Here is a 22204-nt window from a genome sequence, read left to right as displayed (position 1 = left end):
ATTAAAAATTGTAAAAAAAGAGACTGTTCTTTGAAAAAAAAATCAAAAGGATAAAGAAGATAAATAAATTAAAAATAAATGAGTTAAAACATTAAAATAAATGTACTCTACTTGTTTGTAAAATATAAATAAAGTTGTAAAAATAATTTTTCTTACGTTACCTTCCTTCATTTGTTCTCACCATCATACCGGCGCAACTTAGAGTGAGCATTCCACTGCATTGCCGTCGCTCTCCGGTGACGATCAAAACCTAATCCCCAAATCAATTTTCCTGCCGATCGAGAACTCGTTGTAAGATTATCTAGGAATTCTTGTTTAAGAAAAATAATAAAGAGATTGTTGTCTTTTTGAAGTTAAATCTTTTCTTTTTCAAGAAATTGTAGTTTTCATCAAAGAAATTGTAGTTATAGGATGTTCAAGAATTTGTTTTACCTTTTTTAAAGAGACAAATTTTTCAAGTCAGTAATGCATTTGACACAGGGAATTTGAATTTTGTTTCAAAGAAACTGTTTCTTGTTTATTTGCAGACAAGAAGATGAAGAAAAACAGTTTGATTCCAGGAAACCCTAAATTGATCAATCTGCTCATTGTTGTTAAATTTTCTTGGAATTTCTTACATGCATTGGTTTTAAAGAAATATTCAAGAAACTGTTGTTTTTTTGAAGTTACATTGGTGTTCATAGGAAATTGTTGTTTTCAACAATATATTGGCACTACAAATATTAAGAAATTCAAGAAATCTTTTCTTTTTTAAGGAAATCAAAGAATTGGTTTGTGTTAATTTTTTGTATAAAATATTTCAAAACACGTAATCTTTTTTTGAAAATCTAATGCGGGTGAAATAAATAGGTTAAAACAGGCTAAACATCATTATTTATTACTAATCGTATAGGTTGATCTTCACTCTTCAGATGTGGAGGTTGGAAGCACAGCTTTGACCTATTATAATATGCCAACACTGTTGGTCTTTGACATTATTCTAGAGACTCAAGGTTCAAGGATAGTTTTCCATGTATCCTTTGTTTCAAAAGGTATCAACTTTTACCTCCTTCAGGTTAGAGTTACTGAGTTAGTATCTTTTCTCTTCTTTGAAGTAATAAAAGAGGGATGACTTTGATCTTAGAGGAAGTAACTTAATTTGAACATTTAACACTACTCTAATGTTCTAACAAATACTATAAATCATTAATTAGAATGAGAGGATTAAGGAAAAGCTAGAATAGGCTCTGACGAAGTGACAAAATTCTTTTTTTCTCTTTGATGAGTGGAGGAAGTTTCCTCCTCATCTATTGCTATCCCATTCCCTGCTCCTCTTTACCGATATACCTGTGAACTATGAGATCAAGAAAAAGAGATGCAGGGCCCAGAGTTTCAAAGCTACTCTTGAGCTTCCTTCTCCTGCAGCCAAAGAAACTGACTAGAGAGTGCTTGCAGGAGAGAGATTCGATCTTTGCAGTCTTAATATTCATGAAAGCATTAGAGATTACAATGTCTTTTTCTAAGTGTCATAGTCTCGCTCAAATTCCATCTTGCTTTGTTCTGATTTTGTGATAGAATTGTCATGAATGCTATTTTTATTCAAATTTTCAGAATTTGCACCAACAAAAACTCCAAAGTATCTTAGGTTCTGGGAAAAATTGGAGTCCAGAGATTACAGTTGAGTACCTTAGCCATATATTGGATGTTTTTTCGTGACTTCTTTTGTATTGTAGTTTTGTGATATTACTGAAGAAAAGGATTATGATGAGGAGCGAATTCGTTTGGAAGAACACAGTGTGTGAGAAGGTAATGATTGTCTTAAAACTCATTGATGTGTCATTTCAACGTGGAATCTGTAACTTAGTGAATTATTAGGTCCTATCTGGACAAAAGAGGACAACAACCTATCTTGATTCCTAGCAAGAAATGGTACGTTTATGGCCATCTAATGTGAAATAGATTTGCCTTGTGCTGCTTAGGAAAGACTTGGAACTCATTTTCATCGGCAACATTGATTTTGAGTCTTTGACCATGCCTTTGCAGGTCATGCCTGAAATTAATTACCAATTACTACACAACTATGCTGACCACATTCAAAACTGGGGTTGGATCTGCAACATCATTCTCAAGCTTCAAGATCATTTACCAGGTAAGTTACGTATCTTTATTTAAATTTTCATCACAACCAATCTATGGAACTTGATAAAATTGCCATTTACCCAAAATTCCATTCCACTAAATTTTGCAACATTCATTGAAGTTGAACCTAACTCTAGCATGAACTTAACAGTAACAGTGGCAGCCAATTCAAAAGTACACACACTACTAGCTAAACAAATTGAGGCTGTGATACTGAGGACAGTTGAAGTTTAATTATTCTTAGTATATAGCAAGTGTTAAATGCTTAAACTGCCTGTTACTGCTGTCCTTTCATTAACTACACACACACTATTATCCTGTATTATGGTGAATTATGTATAAGTCCTCTGTTTTTGATATTGGAAGGTTGGAAAATCTTGAACTGACCTGAATTTGCTTGATTTTTTTTCGTTTGTTGGGTTATTTTTCTGCTTTCTGCTTGTGGATTTGAACCTTGATGCTCTCTCGCCTCCACCAACCCCCACATAAGCAAAAGAGAAGGAACAAGATATTTTTCTTTACTCCTGATGTCTTTGTTTTCATTTGTATTGGAACAATAACTCTGATATGGATAGAGTAGAACAAATACAGAGGAATGAGGATCAGTATAGCAGGCCAACTAATTTTTGGGTGAAGCATAATTGATGGATTGATTTATTTATTTTCGTAGGTGCAATTATGTTTGGAGATGCATTGTGCCTTAAGAATGTTCTCTCATTGTTGAGGAGTTGAAGCAGACTACATTGTGTTTTCAAGTGAGTGGAAAATTGCACTTGAGTCTGCGATCATCCAGAAAAATTGCTACCTACCAAGCAATAATTCATCACATTGAAATATAATTTGGATCTAGAGCACGGTACATCTATACAGATTCAACAAATAAATGTATTTAACGCGATTACAGATCCAATCATACCATTTCTGCAAGTTTATTTATTTATACCTACTTAGAGATACAATTAATGTTCTCAAACTCAAAATATACACTCCATGGGAAGCACTAATCACTATAGGTAAATAGATGTTGCTTTTACATTTTATTGACGAAAAGTTGTATTTTTCTTAAAATCATTTATTTTCTACTACTTTTTCTGACTCTGGACCTTAACACTCCCAAGGTTTGGGTGGAGAGGCACATGGTGGTCATAATGGGATACCATCCTATTCCTTCTCCTCTACTTTTTTGTCATCTTCTTTCCAATACAATGTGTCCCTACTATAAATTGTGGTTCTCTCTTAATATAACATTGTTTTTCATGGTAAATGACAACAATATAACTACTTTTCCATATCCTTCTATGAACCATATGAGCAAAACTAAAACCAAGCCTACTGAAAATAATTGTTTCATATCATTCTCTTTTTGGTCAAAATTACAAAAGTTTTGTTTCCACATTTGTCAAAGATACAAGATATGTTGAATACACATGATAAAGTTAGATTGCTAGCTAAAAGAAATGGATACAACTTACAAAATTTCAGAATCCTGTATACAAAAATTTTATGTCTTGTCATAGGGGTCTTCATCATGAGTTAGAAATCCTTTTCCAGCTTTTTGCATCACTGCGTCCATCATAAAGTCGAGGCTGTTCCCTTCTAATGTTGAGTATACAAAAGCAACCCCCCTTTTTCTCCTTTTCGTATGGCTCCTCAATACTTCTCCAGAGTGACTTAAAAAGCAAACTTTCTCAGGCAGCTAATGTCTCTTGCCTTTGGTGGATAATGCTGAGTTCAAATGATGCCATATAGCAGTCATTATGGAACTTGCTTTGTTTCCTCAGGGCCCTCAACAGAACACGGGCAACTACTTTATCATGGGAAAGAAGGAATCATTCCTTCAATGACAGTCAACTTCACTAGAACCATGAATCTGGAGTGAGGTCAATTTCTCTTTTGGAAGTCATTTCCCCATCATGATCATCCAAAACTACTAATGAATGAATCAAATCTTACTAAGAAACTAAAACAATCCAAAAAATTAAATCACAAGTGGCACTGATACAGGTGGAGAGTGGGACATAAGCAGTGACAAGACTATTCATCCCAACATCACTTACCCACCTTAATTTGTAGCTTGCTCATACCGATATTAACCCTTTCCACACCTGATTCATTCTTCACCTCTGTTTGCTTTTGATTTTTAAAGTTGAGCCATGGGTGCTGCAAGCACTGCTCAGCAGTTGGTCGTTTCTCTGGCTCAAAATCAAGAAGAGGGCTGAGAAATTCCGTGAACTCATGAGCATCACTTTCAGAAAATCTATACTTGTTAACTAGTAATTTATCTAGACAACCATATTTAAGTCTACGGATCCTCTTCAAATCTCCGTGCCTGTCAAAGTAATCTTTGGATCTAGCCCCACCTACGGCTATCTGCTCCACCATAAGTTTGTAAAAAAATAAAATCAGCAGCTATTTTCAGAAATAATTCTTCAAGGCTACAAAAACAATATAATGTGCACACCTTCCGAGGGATCTTTCCTAGAAACTCCATCATCATAGCTAGATGATCCTGCAACCCGCCAAAATATAGTCAAGTGAAGTTATAAAATAATTCCTCTTCAGGAAGTAAAATCTATTGGACAGAATTCTTTCAACACTAGGTCGACTCCACCTTACACCCAAAAAACCAGACCTCAAATCAGAAAAATACTCCATAACACTTATTCAGATTATTATTTTTTTACTGAGAAACGGGTTGCATTATGCAATGAAAGGACAGCTAAACAAAGAAACACAGATGAAATCATCTTACCTCATCTTCGCTGAAACCTTCTCCACCTTTGGGAGTGAACATCATCTCACCAGTAGCAAGCTCAAATGCTATACAAGCCAAAGACCACATGTCAGCAGAGAATGAATATCCAGATTGAAGTATAACTTCAGGGGATCTGTACTGTCTTGTTTGAATTTCTTGTGCAAATTGCTTATCCTCCCAGCATGCATTTCCAAAATCCACAACCTTGCACCTCAAGTCTATCCCATCAAGAGATCTATTTGATTTTGGAGTCCCTCCTACTCCACCCATTGAAGAACGTCTTCCTGATATCCTAGCTGCTGCTCTTCTTGCCCTTTGCTTTAGCTTTTTCTCAATGATATTCATTGTTACTCCTCCATTAGGGTTCCCCTCAGGCCTTTCAAGTATGGGAGTCATTCCGGATCTAATGGGATCTTTTGTGGCATTAATCGTAGTAAGTAAAAGAATATTTTCAGGTTTCAAATCTGTATGAACAATTCCAAGCCCCCCATGCAAATAATCTAAACCAGTCAAAACACATTTGCATATTTCCCTAACTTTGTTCAGTTCAAGGCCCTTATAGTGATTATGCTTGATAAGCCGCAATAAGCTATCACCAAGAAATTCAAAAACCATACATATGTGCTGTCCATTAGGGCCTGTGTGCTTAAAATGGTCAATAAGCCGTACAACATATTTACTGTTAGATTGATCACCATTGGCAATAGCAGAAAGGACTTCAATTTCATGAAGAGCTGCTTGAGCAAATTGTGGCGCACTTTTCTGGATCTTCAAGGCAACAAAACCCTAGGAGAAAACAAACATACTAAATTAAAGTTCTTAAAGATCCTTGTGAACTTCCAAACCAATAAAAGGAAATCTACGAAAATTATTGCTAAAGTTAATTTTATAGAGAAAGGGTTTCTGAAACATTTCAGCGCTAAGAAAATGGCTAATTATCACTAAAAATTCAAAGCAAATAAACCATGAAGAACATCAATTGCACTTAACTGCTTAATCATAATTAGAGGTTGTTCTTGAACACCTACAGCAGGTGCTGCTAATAGATTGATATTTAATCTCAAAAAGTCATTCTACCATCTACCCAACTGACTCCAATTCAGGTCAAAGTTGTTCCCAAAGACCAATGCTTTTTATCACAAAACAAAGTCACCTAAAGAAGCAAACACTACAAAATTCTTGAACTGAGTCATGCCCTTATTGCGAGGAAAACATTACAAGCAACGCACCATTATAAGGGAACATGGTTCTCATGCCCTTATTGTTAGGAAAACATTACAAGCCATGCACCATTATAAGGGATCATGATTCATGAGTGGAGAATGGAAGTCATCTCAAACAATTAACAGGTACTTCAAACATTAATTTTACTGTACACGGGATCATGCTTATCATCAAGGACCTAACACTTGATGATGTGTAACGACTCTCACATACTTGTAAAGAAGCCACGTATATTCATTGTCATGTCTGTCAAGAACATAAGCAATAATGCTAATTACAATACTATGATTATTCTTTCATCAAACAGGATTTTTCAGTGAAGATTAAATTGGAAATATTTCTTAACATAACCAGAATGATACAGATGCAAAAAGCAGTGAAATGTCAATTGCTGCTGGCATAATAACTGAGGCAAACATCTATTTTTGTAATAATAGTGATAACTACAACTAGTACACCTCAATCATCAACTCTTCGTAATAAAATTATTTATCAAAAATCGAAAAGAAATAATGAAAACAAAACTCACGGATGATTGAGTATCATAAGCGAGCCAAACGGTGGAAAACTCTCCCCATCCGAGTTTTCGTTGAGCGATATATCGGCCACCGGAAAATGAATCGCCGACTCTCACGGCATGGTACCCTCCCTTTCGGTAAGAATCGAATCCTTCATCGTCATCCTCCGACGCCGACGACGATGAACAAGACATTGTTTATGACTGAATCAAACAATCGTGATCTGAAAATTTCAAAACTACGTTCCCTTTGTTTACGAATTTGATTATTAGTTTCGAGTATTAACAGAAAGTAGCAAAGAAAATATCAAAAGCTCCGTAAATTTTGGGGAAGAGAAAAGGTTGATAGAGAAACGAGACAGTGCGTTTAATGAGGGAACATATGTGGCCTTCAATACAAGACTCGCTCCACTTTTTGCTCTTTCTCTCTTTTATTACTTCCTCTGTCTCATATTAATTGTTACTTCTTTCGTCTCATATTTTATAATTGACGTTGTTAAAAAATTTAAAATTACATTTTTCATTCAAAATAATTAAATTATTGAGCTTTTTTTCTACAATTTAAAATAAGTAAATTATTTATAGTTCAAGAGAGTTGTTGGGTATTTTTTTCATTCTTGCCCCTTATTTATATTTTATAAATGACAATTTCAAGAGAGTAAATTGTTTATATTTATGATTTTATTTTGAGTTATTTATACTATTTTTAAGAATAGTTTGAAAATAACTAAAAGGACAAAAGTGAAAAATGATGTTTATTTTATGTTCTAAATATTTTTTTAATAAATGTGTGCATTGCCTCAATAATTTTATTTTGAAATTAATATATAATAATATAAACAAGTTTGTATTACTCTAGTAAAACTATTATTGATTAGTTTATTGCTCATAATTGACGGAAGTGTGATTTTTAAAATAAAATTAAAAATATAAATAATTTGTTATGGATAAAAATAAAAAGAATAACTAATACGTGACTAAAAAGTACTATTAATTCAGAGATATTTCACCAATGTCATTGGAGAAATTAATTTTATGACTTCTTTTTACGGTGAATTAGTGGAAGTTTCCATTTGGTACATTGTGGACTACTTTGACTATTTTTATTGGTACGTTGTGGACTATTATGACTATTTTTACTTGAAAGTATCTAGAAAATTTCAGATTTGATTTTTAAAAATTAAATTATATATTTAGAGTAGATTTTTTCGATAAACACTCCAAAATAAGTACGTAACATTAAATATTAAAAACGGACTATTTTGAGATTTGCTATATTGGAAATAGTTTCATGATTGGTCATGAGGGAAATCGATATGGTGGGGATGGAAAAGGAAGTTGTGTGTCCTTGATGGTCCTTTGGTTGGGGTAAGGAGGTAATCAATGCGGAGGGTGGGTGGGGTAGAGGGAAGATCCGCGTATAAATTTTTAGTAGAAAAGATTTTCTCCAAAAGAGGTTTTACGCGATAATTTAAAATAATTGAGCTTTAATGTGGATATCAAATATAGAGTGAAAAATCAAAATAAATAGATATAGCACGGATATTTAAGACATGCGAGAAAATGCTTTTTTGTTTAATAATATATTTTCTCACCCTCTTCTTCTCTGTATCATTTGATAAAATTTTGGGTATAGTCTAAATTTAAAATTTAAATTTGTATTTAATATAATAAATTATGCTTATTAGAAAAAGTTGGTGTAAAACACAAAAGTAAGATCATGAGATAATATATTTTGTGGATGATATAATATTGATTGACAAGACGTAAAAGGACTTTAATAGGAGACTGAAGGCTTCGAGACATAACCTAAAGTCTAAATATTTTAAGTTAAGTAAGATAAGAAAACGAGTCTTGGAGTATAAGTTCAATCACGCAATTTATGAAGTGAACATAAATGTGGTGTGCTTGACACACAAGTTACCTTTCTTGAATAGAGAAATTTTCAAGTATATTTGAGGTCAATAATTTAAGGTAGTAGAGAGATTGATGGGAAGTGGGAACGTCACACATTGTATTAGGATAGATTGGATAAAATAAAGGCTCACATTCAGTGTTTTTGTGATAAAAATATATTGTAAAAATTTAAAGATAAGTTCTACAGAATTGTAGTTGAACCAACTATATTATAGTAAGCGGATTGCTGACCAGTCAAAAGCTCTCATATCTAAAGATGAGAGTAGCAAAGATATGAATGTTAAGATGGATGTGTAGACATATTAGAAAAGATAAAATTAGGAATGGGGATAGGCAGAGGTGAGATCATGACCCTGTAGAAGATAAGATGCGGAAAGGAGCTTGTGATGGTTCGAATATATGAAGATGAGATATTTGGAATCCCCTAAAAGAAGGTTCGAAAGGTTGGTCGTGTTGGCTTGAGGTGGGGTAAAGATAGGCCTAGAAATATTGGGGGTGAAGTGATTATGCAAGACATGTATAACTTCAACTCAATGAATAAATGATCCATGATTATAGGGGTAAATCAAAAATTAAAATAGAATATTTGTAGGTAGTTAGACATACTACTTTCCTATTTGTGGAGTATTATTAGTACTAGACATTGAAGCTCGTGCTAGCATGGGCCCAATATGTATCATTTTTTGTTTCAATTTATGTGACAAAGATAAAATTAAAGAGTTAATCAAATTTGAATATTAATTTAAAATATTTTAAATTTTTAATTATTGTTAACTATGGTAAAAATTTTTTTATGTCTTTTAACATTCTAAATTGCTAATTATTGTTGTATGCTTTGTAATATCTTTTACGCAATTTTCAAATAATAAAGGTTATTTTTTCTTTCTCAATTTATGTGGTACTAATAAAATTTTGAGATTCAATCAATTTTTTTTGTCTTTAAAATATTATATTGTTAATTACTGTAAATTATTGTACTTTCTAAGTAATTTTAAAATAATATATATTATTTCATTTGTCCAATTTATGTGTCACTGATAAAATTTGAAGAGTTAATCAGATCTTTTACATATTTTTATATCTTTTGAATACTTAAGCAAATAATTATTGTGATTTATAATATTTTATACAAATATTTTAAAAAAATTAAACAACAAACAAAACAATTTCATCATAGGAAAATTACCAAAACATCCTTCAATACATCAATAATGGGTCCCACTTTTTGTTTTTAAGAAATTGCACATTCGAAGGATATTTTTGTCCAAAGTGGAAATATTGTGTAAAAAATGTGTATTTATTGTGATTTTGAATGTTTTGTGGGGTAATAGGATGCACACAAAGTTAAAGTGTCTTTTTGAAAATCTGGGACAATTTCAAGTATCACTTAATGTTTTTTCTCAAAATCTAATTTACTTTCGTAAACTATGTGTCAGATCAAAATCATATTAACAAATTCAAAAGGAATGAGTAATAAATAGCTCATACAATGACATATTTATTATTTAAAAGAAGTACTCCTTTTGGTTGAAAGCTAACAAGATAGTTACAATGTAACTAAATACTATAAAAATCTTTGTATTGTAGCTTATTATATATAGAATATAATATCTCTAATTTAAAATTATATTATTTAATTTTTTTTATATAACCTTTTTTTTATTAAATAAAAATTAAATAAACAAATTGAAATTGAGTAGATAAATACAAAATTTACAGCACACAATGATGATATTGTCGAAAAAAAGCGTAGTTTATTTTAAACAAAAAAAAAACAAAGGTGTGAAGGTGCAATCAAAAGAGAGAGAGTAATGCTATGTGCATTGTGCTGTCCGAAGCACAAACCCCATCGAACTTCCGACATCACTTTTCTCGATCCTCCGCCTATCGATCCCACCACTGCCCACTGTCCGGCGGCGGCGGATCACCACCTGGGATCTTCTTAAACCTCTCTAATTCCCTGCCCTAATTCCTTATCGCAGATCTAATTCAGTATTCTCAAACTGATTGAATCGGTTCAGTAATGGCTGCGCAGAACCAAACGGATCAATTTGAGGCTTATTTTCGCAGAGCAGATTTGGATCAGGATGGTCGGATCAGTGGTGTTGAGGCTGTTGCCTTCTTTCAAGGCTCTAATTTGCCTAAACCAGTCCTTGCTCAGGTTCGTTCGTCCACTTCTGTGTTCTCTTATTGTCTTCCTTCTTCATCTACTAGAGTGAAGGAGAAGTAAGGAAATTGAAGCTAGTTATCGACAGTTTACTAAGTTATCATGTAGTATGCGTCTTTTTTCGGTGATTTGAATTGTTGCAAGTCCAGTTGCTACTATTACTTGTTAATCCGTATTTGGTTTGAATCCCAACAATATACCACCTGTGAAATCCACCAAAGTGGGTGGGGAGAGTAGAGTGTAGGTAGACCTTACCCCCCACCCATTAAAACTAACATATGGATGTTGGTTTGCCTCACTTCTCATTGCAATGCCATGCCTTTCTACCTTTTTTTTTTTTTTTGATGACAAGGGAAACCCGCAGCCGCTACCCTTTGGGTGCGCACAGGGTAAAACCCCCGCTCCTATGCAATAGCTTGTAAACCACATAGGAGAGGTAACCCGCACTAGGCAAGCCCGGTGCGACGAGCTCGACCCAGAAGGCAAACCCCTTGCTTTCGCTGGCAAGGGGTTTCGAACTTGAGACCTCTAACATGGAAGTCCCAAGCCCAAACCACTGGGCCACCCCGAAGGGTTATGCCATGCCATGCCTTTCTACCTCTTCTTCCATGACTTGATTTATTTCTATTGATGGCTTATACCTGTTCTACTATGATTGCTACAGTGGTGTGCGGTCAAAACATTTTATTGTCAAATACCTTGAAGTGTTCCGGTCATTTGAGTTTTCAACCTTCTTGCTATGCAGCAGGAATTGGGTGCTTCGGGTGGAAAGACATGGTTTAATTCAGTAAAAAGAAGCAGATAAATTTACAATAGTTGCATTTGATGAATATTTGGAACTCAACGGAAACAATATGAAAACGGGTAGCAGATATGAGTACATGAAAAGTTTAGTCGGAGTAGTAGTGAAATGGCTATGCATATTTTAATTTTTGAAATCTTAACGTTTATGTCCAGTAATATAACAAAATGAATAGCAGTCTGGTAACTTAGAATAGAAGATAGTAAATAGTAGAGTTTGAAGTTTGAAACTAGGACGATTACTAAAATGTGTTAGAGCCACTTGAGAATGTAACAAAAGTTGCAGATAGCTCTGTGGTTCAGGCTGCTAGAGTGGTAAGATTCAGATATTATTGTTGTTGATACTTGATAAAGTAATACAACAACAATTATGATGCTTGCCAGAAGACAGGTCTAGAAACAGATTGCAAGATAATCTAGATGTGGAAGAAGTTATAGTTCGTAAATAGTCCATCTGCAACTCCTGCTACCGCCTGGATCTATCAATTTCCTCGTCTTCTTACTACAGTTCACGTGTTCTTTTGCCTTTATGCAGATATGTCCATCTGCAGCTCCTGTCTAACGTCTGGATCTATCATTTTCCCCATGTCTTTTTACTACAGTTCACGTGTTCTTTTGCCTTTATGCAGATATGGACATATGTTGATCAAAGTCGTACCGGTTTCCTTAGCCGCCAGGAATTTTTCAACTATCTTAAGCTTGTTACAGTGGCGCAGAAACGAGAGTTGACCCCAGAAATAGTGAAAGCTGCACTATTTACGCCAACTTCAGCTAAAATTCCTGCCCCACAGATAAACCTTGCAGCTGTAACAGGTCCTCGTCCAGCGAATAGAGTTGGTTCTGCAGTGCCTCCAGTCACTGGTGCTGCAGTGCCTCCAGTTAGTCGTGCTGCTCCAACAGCAGCACCAAGTTTTGGCATTAGGGGTCAACAGGGTTTACCAGTTCAGCAGAGCCAGTATATGCGGCCTCCTCGACCCTCTGTTCCGAGCACCAGTTTCCCGTCTCAACCAGGTGTTTCTAGTCAAGGAATGCCAGGTGGTACCATGGCAGCTTTTAGTCCTGCCAATTCTTCTGATTGGCTTTCTGGCAATGGTGGCTCCCAAGCAGCTGTTACTTCCCAAGCTCCTAATATCAGTATAAATTCTAGAAGTCAGGATGGATTTGATCATGCTTCTCCACAACAGAACCAACAAAAGACTACTTATTTGGCAACGCCAGGTTCATCGAATTTAAATGATGCAACTCTGCGTGGTAACCAGCCAGATGTTAAGGATCCTAAAGCCGTTCCAGTTTCAGGAAATGGATTTGCATCTGACTCGCTTTTCGGAGATGCTTTTTCAGTTGCATCAGTTCAACCAAAACAAAACTCCGCACCTAGTATATCTTCTGCTGGCAGCTTCCCAGTCTCACCAGCCATGGTCCCTGCATCTGCAGGGCTCCAACATCCAGTAAAGGTCAGCCCAATTGTTTCACAAGTTGCACTTCCACAGCAACCGGTAAATCAGCATCAGCAAGCTCAGTTGACTGGGAGACCAAACCAACAGGTCTTAGTGCCAAGTGCTGCTGCAAATCCTAATGCAGCTGGAAATTCTCGTTCTAGTCAGTCTCAGATTCCTTGGCCAAGAATGAACCGGTCTGATTATCAGAAGTACAGCAAAGTATTTATGGCTGTGGACACAGACAGGGATGGAAAAATTTCTGGCCTGGAGGCAAGGAACCTCTTTCTAAGTTGGAAGCTGCCTCGAGGTTTGATTTCCTTACTGCCATGATGATTTGTGAAATACCATGTTCATTCTGGTTGTTTAATTCCGAGACAGATATTTATTTGGTAATTACAAATATCTATTACTGGTTTTGTTACGATCAACTGAATGTGTTATGTATCCTTTAGTTATTATCAAGTGATTGGGGACATCAATATTTGCTGCTGTACTTGCAGTTGGAAGCCTTCGATTTTGATGATTGGGACTCTGGGACATTGATTGATCTCTGTGGTAGCTTGTAAATTTAGAAAGTTGGTCACGAGTTTGTTTGATTATTCTTTGTGGGAAGGGCGAGTGCTTAATGCCCCTTAATCTTCTTAAACTTGCTATTTGCCCTTCAACTTTGGTAGCTGTGTTGTTCCGCAATTGTTTTTTGAGAAATGATGTTTTATCAAATCTGCAGCGCTGGGGAAGTGCTGAAATATGTACAAGTGAACAAAAAACTAAAGAAAATCATGTTCTAACTTACTGGGACTCTAAGAGGCTAAGTATTGATTCTGCTTCATTTATGAATTCCTCTTTACACCCAAAAAAAAAGTGTGCACTCAGATTTGATTTGCTAGATTGAGTAATTGTACTTCATTTATTAACTAGAAGTACAAGTTGTCTCAGTAAGAATTCCTTGATACACTTATTATTTACGTAGATTTCATTAGTGATAGAGATTTAAGAGCCACGTGGATATGTTAGAGTCCAATTATTCTTATAAAAGATAAATCATCTATCCTTAATTTTTTTCGTATTCATCTACAGTTTTTTAGAAAGTTGGTTTACTTCTTACAAACTATAATTCTTTGTTTGGAAGAGCTTAAACCAGATAAGTTATTTAGTTAATCATGATATCTCCCTGTGAAATTGGCTATTTGAAATACTTATGTTGGATGCACAATACTATTAAATAGTGGAACTTGATTAGGTAGCTCACTTCTTGCCTGCACAAACTTTTTCTTGCTTGGTAAGGGCTTTGCATCATAAGATTCTAAGGCTTACAGTGACTATGGTTTTTATTCAAACATCTAGTAGCTTTTCTTGAAATTTGGAATGTGTGGTGACTCTTTACTTCTCAATAGTTCTAGTATAGCGCATCGTTTTATGTTCCGTCGGGGTTATGCACTTCATACTTTAAGCAGGCTACAATTTTCTTACAGGTCTTTTAAGATATTGGTGTGCTGTCTATTATGACCCTTGGCACAACATCTTTCTTGCTCACAAGAACTCATGCTGAATTTTCTTTCTATCTCTGAGCTTTTGGTCCTCCAGAACAATAATATGGTATGCTTTTCGTTTGTCAGAGGTGCTGATACAGGTGTGGGATTTATCTGATCAAGACAACGACAGCATGCTGTCTTTAAGGGAATTCTGCATTGCTCTTTACCTGATGGAGCGGCACAGGGAAGGTCACCCTCTTCCTTCAGTCCTTCCGACCAATCTTATTTTTGACGAGTCATTATTGCCTGCTTCTGGTCAGCCTGTCCCACCACATGGTGCTGTTGCTTGGAGACACACGCCAGGTAAATTTATTTCCTCTGTTTATAATAGTCATTATGCATGGCTCATGATTAGTGAATGCACATATGTGTATTAGCAAATAGGGCAGCTGATTCTGTTTTGATTAGTATATACAGGCTTCTAAAGGCGTTTATAAAGGTCTTGATTCTCTCCATCTATAGACTGAGGTTTTCGACTAGATACTTAAGGGTGTTTGGATTGACTTTTTTAAGTAGCTTATAAGTTAAAAAGCTACTTTTGCCTTTCAGCTTATTTTTGTACTTTTTTGACCTAAAAGTAGGTGCTTAAAAGCACTTTTTGTCTTTTCTAAACACTTCGAAAAGTTAAATAGAGCTTAAAAGCCAAAAAGCTACTTAAAATAAGTCAATCCAAACAGCCTCTTAGACTCTTCCCCATTACATGATATCAGAGCCTAACCTTCGGTAAGCCTGTTTTCATACTTGTAAGTCAGCATTCAAGTCATAGTGGGTAGCCCAAAAATCAAGTTACAAATGCGAAGGGTGTTGAGGTGTATAATATTTCCATTCCCATTTATGTCACACATCCTTTTTTGTCCGTTCCCAAAAAGAATGACACTGGAAACAATTAACGTTATACTTCCCATTTTACCCTCATTGAGAAGCTTGTGTAACAACACAAATGTTACAGCATGGTCAAGGCAACAAGATTCATATATTTTAGAGCTGCACAAATGCTATGACGTGTTTGGGGTCACAAGTGTCCAGTTTTCATTTTATTCTTTAACTCTGTGTTGAGTCAAACTAGGTCACATAAATTGGAACAAAGGGGATATAAGGGCACTCGAAGTGGTCTTTAAATATCTTGTTCCGATCAGCCATAACTTTAAGGTTGTTGAGTTCGATGCTAAGATTCTTTCACTCTTTGCATTATAAGCATTTCATCTGATGGTAACTTTGTATATGGAATGTTCCCAATTCACAATTTACTTAAACTTGAATCGCAAAATATGAGTAGCCATAGTTTGATCTGTAATAATATTATTTGAATGTTGAGAAATTATCTCTGAGCCTAAAATTTCCTCCAGAGCATGCCTTAAAATATCTCTGTGTAGACCAAGTTATATTGGATGAGAGGAGACACTAAAAGTTGTCTTCTCTTTTTCTCCCACATATTTGGGAGTTAATTGTATGGCCATTGTTGTCATCTTTGTATCTTTTAGAAATATATTAGCTATCGCACCCAAGGGTGTGGCCTAGTGTTCAATGAAGTGGATGGAGAACCATGAGGTCCGGGGTCCAAATCTCAGTGGACGCAAAAATAGGGGTGGTGCCAAAACTTTTGCCAAAGGGATTCAAAAAGGTAAAAAGGATGTTACCAATTATGTTAAGTTACCTTTCTCAAAAAAAGGTAAAAAGAATGTCTCTAGCGAGACTCGAACCCACAACTGTGGGCTACACATTATGTCCTTTGGCCGCTGAGCTGCAGTGCATATTGTGTTAAGGGAATTCAACAACAAACCCAGTGTAATTCTCCAAGTGTGGTTCGAGAGGGTAGTGTGTACGCAGATCTTACTCCTACCTTCACAAGGTAGGGAGGCTGTTTTCGAAGACCCTCGGCTTAAGTAGGAACGACAACATCAAAATATATTTATACATGTCCGTCGCATACAATCAGATCAATCAATCAATCATCCCCGAGCAGCCTGTTAGGAGGATTCGAAACTTAATATTTATATATAAATAAGTAAATTGACCTTATATATAAAGTGTAAGTTTCCGACAAAGGGGTTCAGTTGAGCCCCCTTGTACCCCCGTAGTTCCGCGCCTAGGCAAAAGCACTATGTGATTTCTTCTCATCTGTCCATGCCTTGTGGACAGAGTTACCCGGTACTTGTGTTGATGGGAGGCTGTATTGGAGCTATATTTAAAGTTTCGAAAAAAACATTTGTTTGAGCATTCAGGTATGAAATAGAAGTAAAAGCACTTTCTATTTATTTGAAGAGAGTGCACCAAATAGAAGGAGGAGGAAATTAGTAGTATTTGGCAATCTATAACTTTCATTTGAACCTCCTCCTATTTTCCAAGGTAGGTACCAGTTCCCAATCAAACTCTCTTCCTCCTCATTTCAAGAAGGGAAGCTAACATCATCTAAAAATTTGTCCTCGTATTGCACGATATAATTCTAGTATATATTGTATAGCAGAAAAAGAACTGTCAATCTGTCTAGGACTTTGCTAGTATGTTATTTGGTATCCATATCAGTCTGGATAATTCTCCTCCTGTTTCTTGTCTTTTGATTTAGTTTCATGATTCTTTTGATTTCCAGCCTCCCAGCAAACACAGGGGCCAAGGGTTCCAGGACAGATAGCTTCTGGCGCTCCAGGAAGACCTCCACGTCCAGTTCCCATTCCCCAGCCCAATGAAGTTGTGCAGTCTGGTCAACAGAAGCCTAAAGTTCCTGCACTGGAGAAGCATCTTGTTGACCAACTTAGTCAAGAGGAACAGGATGCATTGAATTCAAAGTTCCAGGAAGCAACTGATGCAGAAAAGAAGGTGAAATTTAACTGTTCTTCTCGGCTACTATTTCCTTTCTTCCTTACTCTTTTCTCAGTTCTTCCAATACTTCCTTCTTTTTCCATGATTATCTGAATTTACGTTTCACGAATTGGGTCTTTAACCAAACAAGTGAGAAAACAAATTGCAATTTGAGATGGATCTTGAACAGTATGTGTCTACTAGTGAAGTGTGCGAATGCGACCGCCATTTTAACACTTGCACCTAGATGCAGTTTTGTGCATTGCAGGAAACTTGGCAGTATTTGCTGGTGTGTTCCGTCTTCTTTTATTTCAACACTAGATTATATTGTATTTATTTGTTGGGTCTGATGTACTAGAAGGCAAATGGACACTTTTCTTTCGGAACCAATTGACAAATAGTTTGTCTGATGTGTGAAACAACAATGCTACATTTAATTTGCTTCAGAATGTGAATTATATGCATGGTATGGATACTGTTGTGTCTTGTGTCTGTCTTATCATAATTTCCTTGGTTATCATGTCAGTTGTAGCACTAACTTTGGATTATTTCTCAGTGTTTAGAGAACTATAATCAATGAATATTTGGCATTTTTTGAATTTCCTTAATTGTTAATTTGATGCTATGAAGGACCAGACATGGATCTTCATGTGTGAATTTAACTTAATTCTAGTGGAGCCTCTTCTTATGTCGGTTGGTGCTTGCGTTACTTCCAAGTGCTTGCAACTGCCAACACTAATTAATACAATTTCCCCCCTCTATGCTATAATATTGAAGGTCATGGAATTGGAGAAGGAAATTTTGGAAGCAAAAGAAAAAATTCAGTTCTACCATGCAAAGATGCAAGAAATAGTGAGTGCCTGATCTTTATGCACCTCAACTTCAATCAATTATATTCAGAGATCTAGATATTTTTTTTTGTTAAGGTAAATAGTTTCATTAACAATTGTATACCAAAAGAAGAGATCCTACAACGCTATAATGGTCTGTGTTCTCCTGTTATTTCTTTTACCAGATTTTATACAAAAGTCGATGCGACAATAGACTAAATGAGATCACTCAAAGAACTTCCGCTGACAAAAGAGAGGTAAAAACTTTTCTGAACATAGGAAACCACATCTCATATATGTTGTTTAACTTAAAATGGAGAATTTGACAGGTTGAGTTATTGGCTAAAAAATATGAAGAGAAATACAAGCAGACAGGAGATGTTGCTTCTAAATTGACAATTGAAGAGGCCACCTTTCGGGATATTCAGGTATTTGTGGATTTGTTTTGTCAAATGCATTGGTGCAAAGTTAACTTCCCTTTCTCATATTTTCTTTGTAAATCATGTGAAATTGGCTTGTGTTTAAATGGTGTTATGTTGCTGAACCTTTTATAGGAGAAAAAAATGGAGCTATACAAGGAAATTGTTAAAATGGATCAAGATGGCAAGACTGATGGTATCCAGGTTGGAATATTGTCTCACTACTCAATTTGGTAGAGATAAGTAGAACTTTTTTGAAGCAGTCATTTCTCTTTTATAGGACCGTGCTAGTCACATTCAGGTGAACCTTGAGGAGCTAGTAAAATCACTGAATGAACGATGCAAAACTTATGGTTTACGAGCTAAACCAACTACACTGCTTGAGCTTCCATTTGGTAATTGTACAAGTCTTTTATACTTTGTGTGAAGATATGAGCTTTCATTTGGTTGTCTCATCTATTGGTATATTTTCATTTTTAAATCAGTAAAATCTAATAAAGAAGATCCTTTCGAAAATATAACTCCAATGCCTTGTTATTTTGGGTGCTGAATTGTGACTTAAGCTATTGTTCCTGAGAAGAATCTTGATGATAAAAAATGGTTCCCTGGAAGAAATTGTGACTCTAGCGGAGTCTGTTCTGTTTTAGAAGTGCCATTTGAGTTTCACCTATCTTGATTCTTGGCAAATAATATAATGAGCTGGACGGGCCTGCAAAAAGAATTTTCCACGAGGCACGTTAGCTGGACATTCGACCGCCTATAACAGAGATCCAAAAGTCACTGGTCAATCTCAAGCCGATGCCTTTCATTCTTCCAGCTAATTTGAGTGTATTCTTTATTGGGGCATGAGAATTAACTTGTTACTGACTGTTTATGGATTTGACTCTTTTGGCCAGTATTTCTCTAAAGAAACCTCCAATTCAAAATACAAGTCTTCCCTCTTTATATTTACCTCATGACCATTTAGTTCATGATATGATGCTAATTTTTTTCTTTGGAGATCCGTGTGTATTCTCCATTGGTCAGCAATTTGTAGTGCCAAGTAGGAGTTGCGTGATGTATAACTTTAGCCACTGTCACCAGCGTCAAATTTGTGTACCTAAGTTCAATGTGTTTTCTGGTCTGTAATTTTCTTTGATGTAAATTCTTTTCAAATGCTTTCTCATACTATTATTTGTATTTTCGAAGGTTGGCAACCAGGCATCCAAGAGGTTGCAGCAGACTGGGATGAAGAGTGGGATAAGTTTGAAGATGAAGGTATGTTTTAGGAAGTCAGCTTGTTAATCGAAGTGCTGACACTCAAAATGCCTCCAGAGGCCAGTGAATCAGTTTTATTTCTTCTTTGTGTTGCTTTTGGATGTGAGGGCATATTTGGCTCACTTTGTTGTTGAATTCTTTTTCTTCCAGGATTCACATTTGTGAAAGAGCTGACACTTGATGTGAAAAACGTCATTGCCCCTCCTAAAACAAAGTCTTCATTGGTTCGCGAGAAAGCATCTTCTTTAGCTGAACATGAATCTGGAAAATCATCTGCTGATGCTGATACTGATGCAAAGATAGATAAGCTGCCAAACCATGTACAAGCTAGAGAAGTTAGTGACATGGAACATGGACATCAGCAAACAGCAAGAAGTCCAACTGATAGTCCATCAAGGAGTATTGCAGTTGAAAGCCCGTCAAAAGAATTCCAAGAGTCTATGTACGGGAAGGATGTCAATTTTGATGGTTCACCCCATGGTGCGCAAAGGTAATGTGGCGGTTCTCTCTTCTTTTGACCATTTAGTCTATCATGCTCTCTTGTTTCCTATTAAAGAATTCTGAGTATGTTCTGTACAGGAAGGAGACTAGTTTTGATGGTTCACCCAATGCTGCCCAAAGGTAATATGGTGGTTCTCTTCCTCGTTTTTGTGATTCAGTATACCACGTTCTTTTGTTTTCCAATGACCACAAATTGCCTAGAATACTCAATTGTAGAGGGTTTTCACCTTCTACAAATTATTGTACAGTTCCCTATAAATCTGAATCTCTTCGTTTGATTTTACGAGTGCAGTGAACACTGGGGTACTGAATCTGTGTTCTCGAGGGATAAAGGTTTTGATGGATCTGGCTGGGGTACGTTTGATACCAACTTTGACACTGATGCTGCATGGGACGTTAATTCTGTTGCAAAGGTAAATAGATTATTTTGCATTTTCTTTTTCACTTTTGCACTGTTGGTTAGATGAAGAACTTATCATGTTGTAGAACATTATTGTCTAGGCAACCTTCTACTCGTTTGCAGAGTTTGTCTCGTTTCGTAGAATACCTTTGACATTATTCAAAAGCTGAAAGTCCATGTTATATTGCTTACTTTCTTTGTTTATGCAGGATTCAGATCATGACAATCTTAAGGAATCTTCTCTTTTTGGAGATGACGATTGGGGCTTAGCCCCTATTAAAACGGGGTCCAAACAGTCCATCAACACACTACCGAATCAAATGCCATCCTTTGATTCTGTTCCTAGCACGCCAAGTTACAATGCTGGGTTAGACAACACCTTCCCTAAGCAAAGCCCTTTCTTTGATTCTGTTCCTAGCACTCCAAGTTACAATGCTGGATTCAGTTATTCAGACAACACGTTCCCGAAGCAAAGCCCTTTCTTTGATTCTGTTCCAAGCACCCCAAGTTACAACTCTGGATTCACTCAGACTGATACCTTGTTCTCGAGGCAAAGTCCCTTCTTTGATTCTGTTCCTAGCACACCAGCTTATAATTCAGGAGGCTCCCCGAGTGCAGATAATATGTTCCAGAATAAGAGTCCGTTTGCCTTCGGGGACTCAGTTCCTAGCACACCTATGTACAGTTCTACAAACTCGCCCCGAAGACATAGTGAAGGGTTTGAAGAAAACTCGAACAGCTTCTCCAGATTTGACTCCTTTAACATGAATGATAGTGGCCCCTTTGGCACTCGTGACTCTCTTTCAAGATTTGATTCAATGCGCAGCACCAGAGACTCTGACTACGATCATGGTTCATTCCAGCAACGGGACTCATTTGCTAGGTTCGATTCATTTCGCAGCACCGCAGACTCTGACTATAATTTTGGGCTCTTTCCTCCTCGCGAATCACTAAGTAGGTTTGATTCCATGAGCAGTACCAGGGACACAGATCATGGTCATGGTTTCACATCTTTTGATGATGCCGATCCATTTGGTTCAAATGACCCATTTAAGACGTCGGTCGAGAATCAGACACCAAGGAGAGATTCGGATAGTTGGAAAGCGTTTTGATGGGATGGAGTACTAGTACGAAGTCTTTATTTCATTTTTATCTTTTGGCCAGTTTGTTGTTTGTAGGTATGCAATGTTGTGACTAGATAAAAATGTGTGCGGCATGCATTAGTATCACGATAAGCTCTGTTGTACTATTATTTTATTAGCTTGATTTTTACATTTTTTTTCCATGTGAATTTTGACCTTTTCTACCACATTATTTTTTCGATTCAAGGTGGACACAACTTTTGCTGGTCACCCATATTGAATGTATAAAGTGTAGAATGAGCATTTTTTATCAGTTTATATTGGAGAGGTATTTTGTTTTATGAGGTGGATTTGGGATCCTTGCGACTGATTTTTTTTTTTTTGGTGCATTTTGTGCTTCCATCTTGTCACTTATGTTGTATTGTTAAACTAATTGAATTATGGATTGG

General features: G+C 36.1%; 2 protein-coding genes across 2 annotated transcripts; one reads left to right on the top strand and one right to left on the bottom strand.

Annotated features, from left to right (window-relative positions):
- Positions 1-3466: 3466 nt before the first annotated feature.
- On the bottom strand, positions 3467-7009 carry LOC125848909 (uncharacterized). The gene is made up of 4 exons (XM_049528872.1): positions 6627-7009; positions 4871-5659; positions 4580-4627; positions 3467-4488 (listed from the first exon to the last, which is right to left on the bottom strand). The coding sequence occupies exons 1-4, from the start codon at positions 6807-6809 to the stop codon at positions 4168-4170; spliced, it is 1341 nt and encodes a 446-aa protein (XP_049384829.1). The 5' UTR covers positions 6810-7009; the 3' UTR covers positions 3467-4167.
- Positions 7010-10306: 3297 nt separating this feature from the next.
- Positions 10307-21970, top strand: LOC125846476 (uncharacterized). The gene is made up of 14 exons (XM_049525899.1): positions 10307-10692; positions 12129-13245; positions 14555-14773; positions 17058-17284; positions 18044-18118; positions 18282-18353; positions 18426-18524; positions 18651-18719; positions 18796-18910; positions 19704-19772; positions 19923-20262; positions 20352-20393; positions 20566-20686; positions 20883-21970. Exons 1-14 carry the CDS (start codon positions 10555-10557, stop codon positions 21783-21785), a joined length of 3606 nt encoding a protein of 1201 aa, XP_049381856.1. The 5' UTR covers positions 10307-10554; the 3' UTR covers positions 21786-21970.
- Positions 21971-22204: the final 234 nt, after the last annotated feature.

This window comes from Solanum stenotomum, chromosome 12 (assembly GCF_019186545.1).
Source record: "Solanum stenotomum isolate F172 chromosome 12, ASM1918654v1, whole genome shotgun sequence".
NCBI lineage: Eukaryota > Viridiplantae > Streptophyta > Magnoliopsida > Solanales > Solanaceae > Solanum > Solanum stenotomum.
This window is presented reverse-complemented; position numbering and strand designations above follow the sequence as displayed.

Coding starts and splice junctions, on each gene's coding strand:
- LOC125846476 (XM_049525899.1), top strand. CDS start 10,555: ATGGCTGCGCAGAACCAAACGGATCAATTTGAGGCTTATTTTCGCAGA. Junction 10,693..12,128: donor CTAAACCAGTCCTTGCTCAG/GTTCGTTCGTCC, acceptor GCCTTTATGCAG/ATATGGACATATGTTGATCA. Junction 14,774..17,057: donor TGCTTGGAGACACACGCCAG/GTAAATTTATTT, acceptor TTTGATTTCCAG/CCTCCCAGCAAACACAGGGG.
- LOC125848909 (XM_049528872.1), bottom strand. CDS start 6,809: ATGTCTTGTTCATCGTCGTCGGCGTCGGAGGATGACGATGAAGGATTC. Junction 5,660..6,626: donor CTTATGATACTCAATCATCC/GTGAGTTTTGTT, acceptor GTTTTCTCCTAG/GGTTTTGTTGCCTTGAAGAT. Junction 4,489..4,579: donor TAGGAAAGATCCCTCGGAAG/GTGTGCACATTA, acceptor ATGGTGGAGCAG/ATAGCCGTAGGTGGGGCTAG.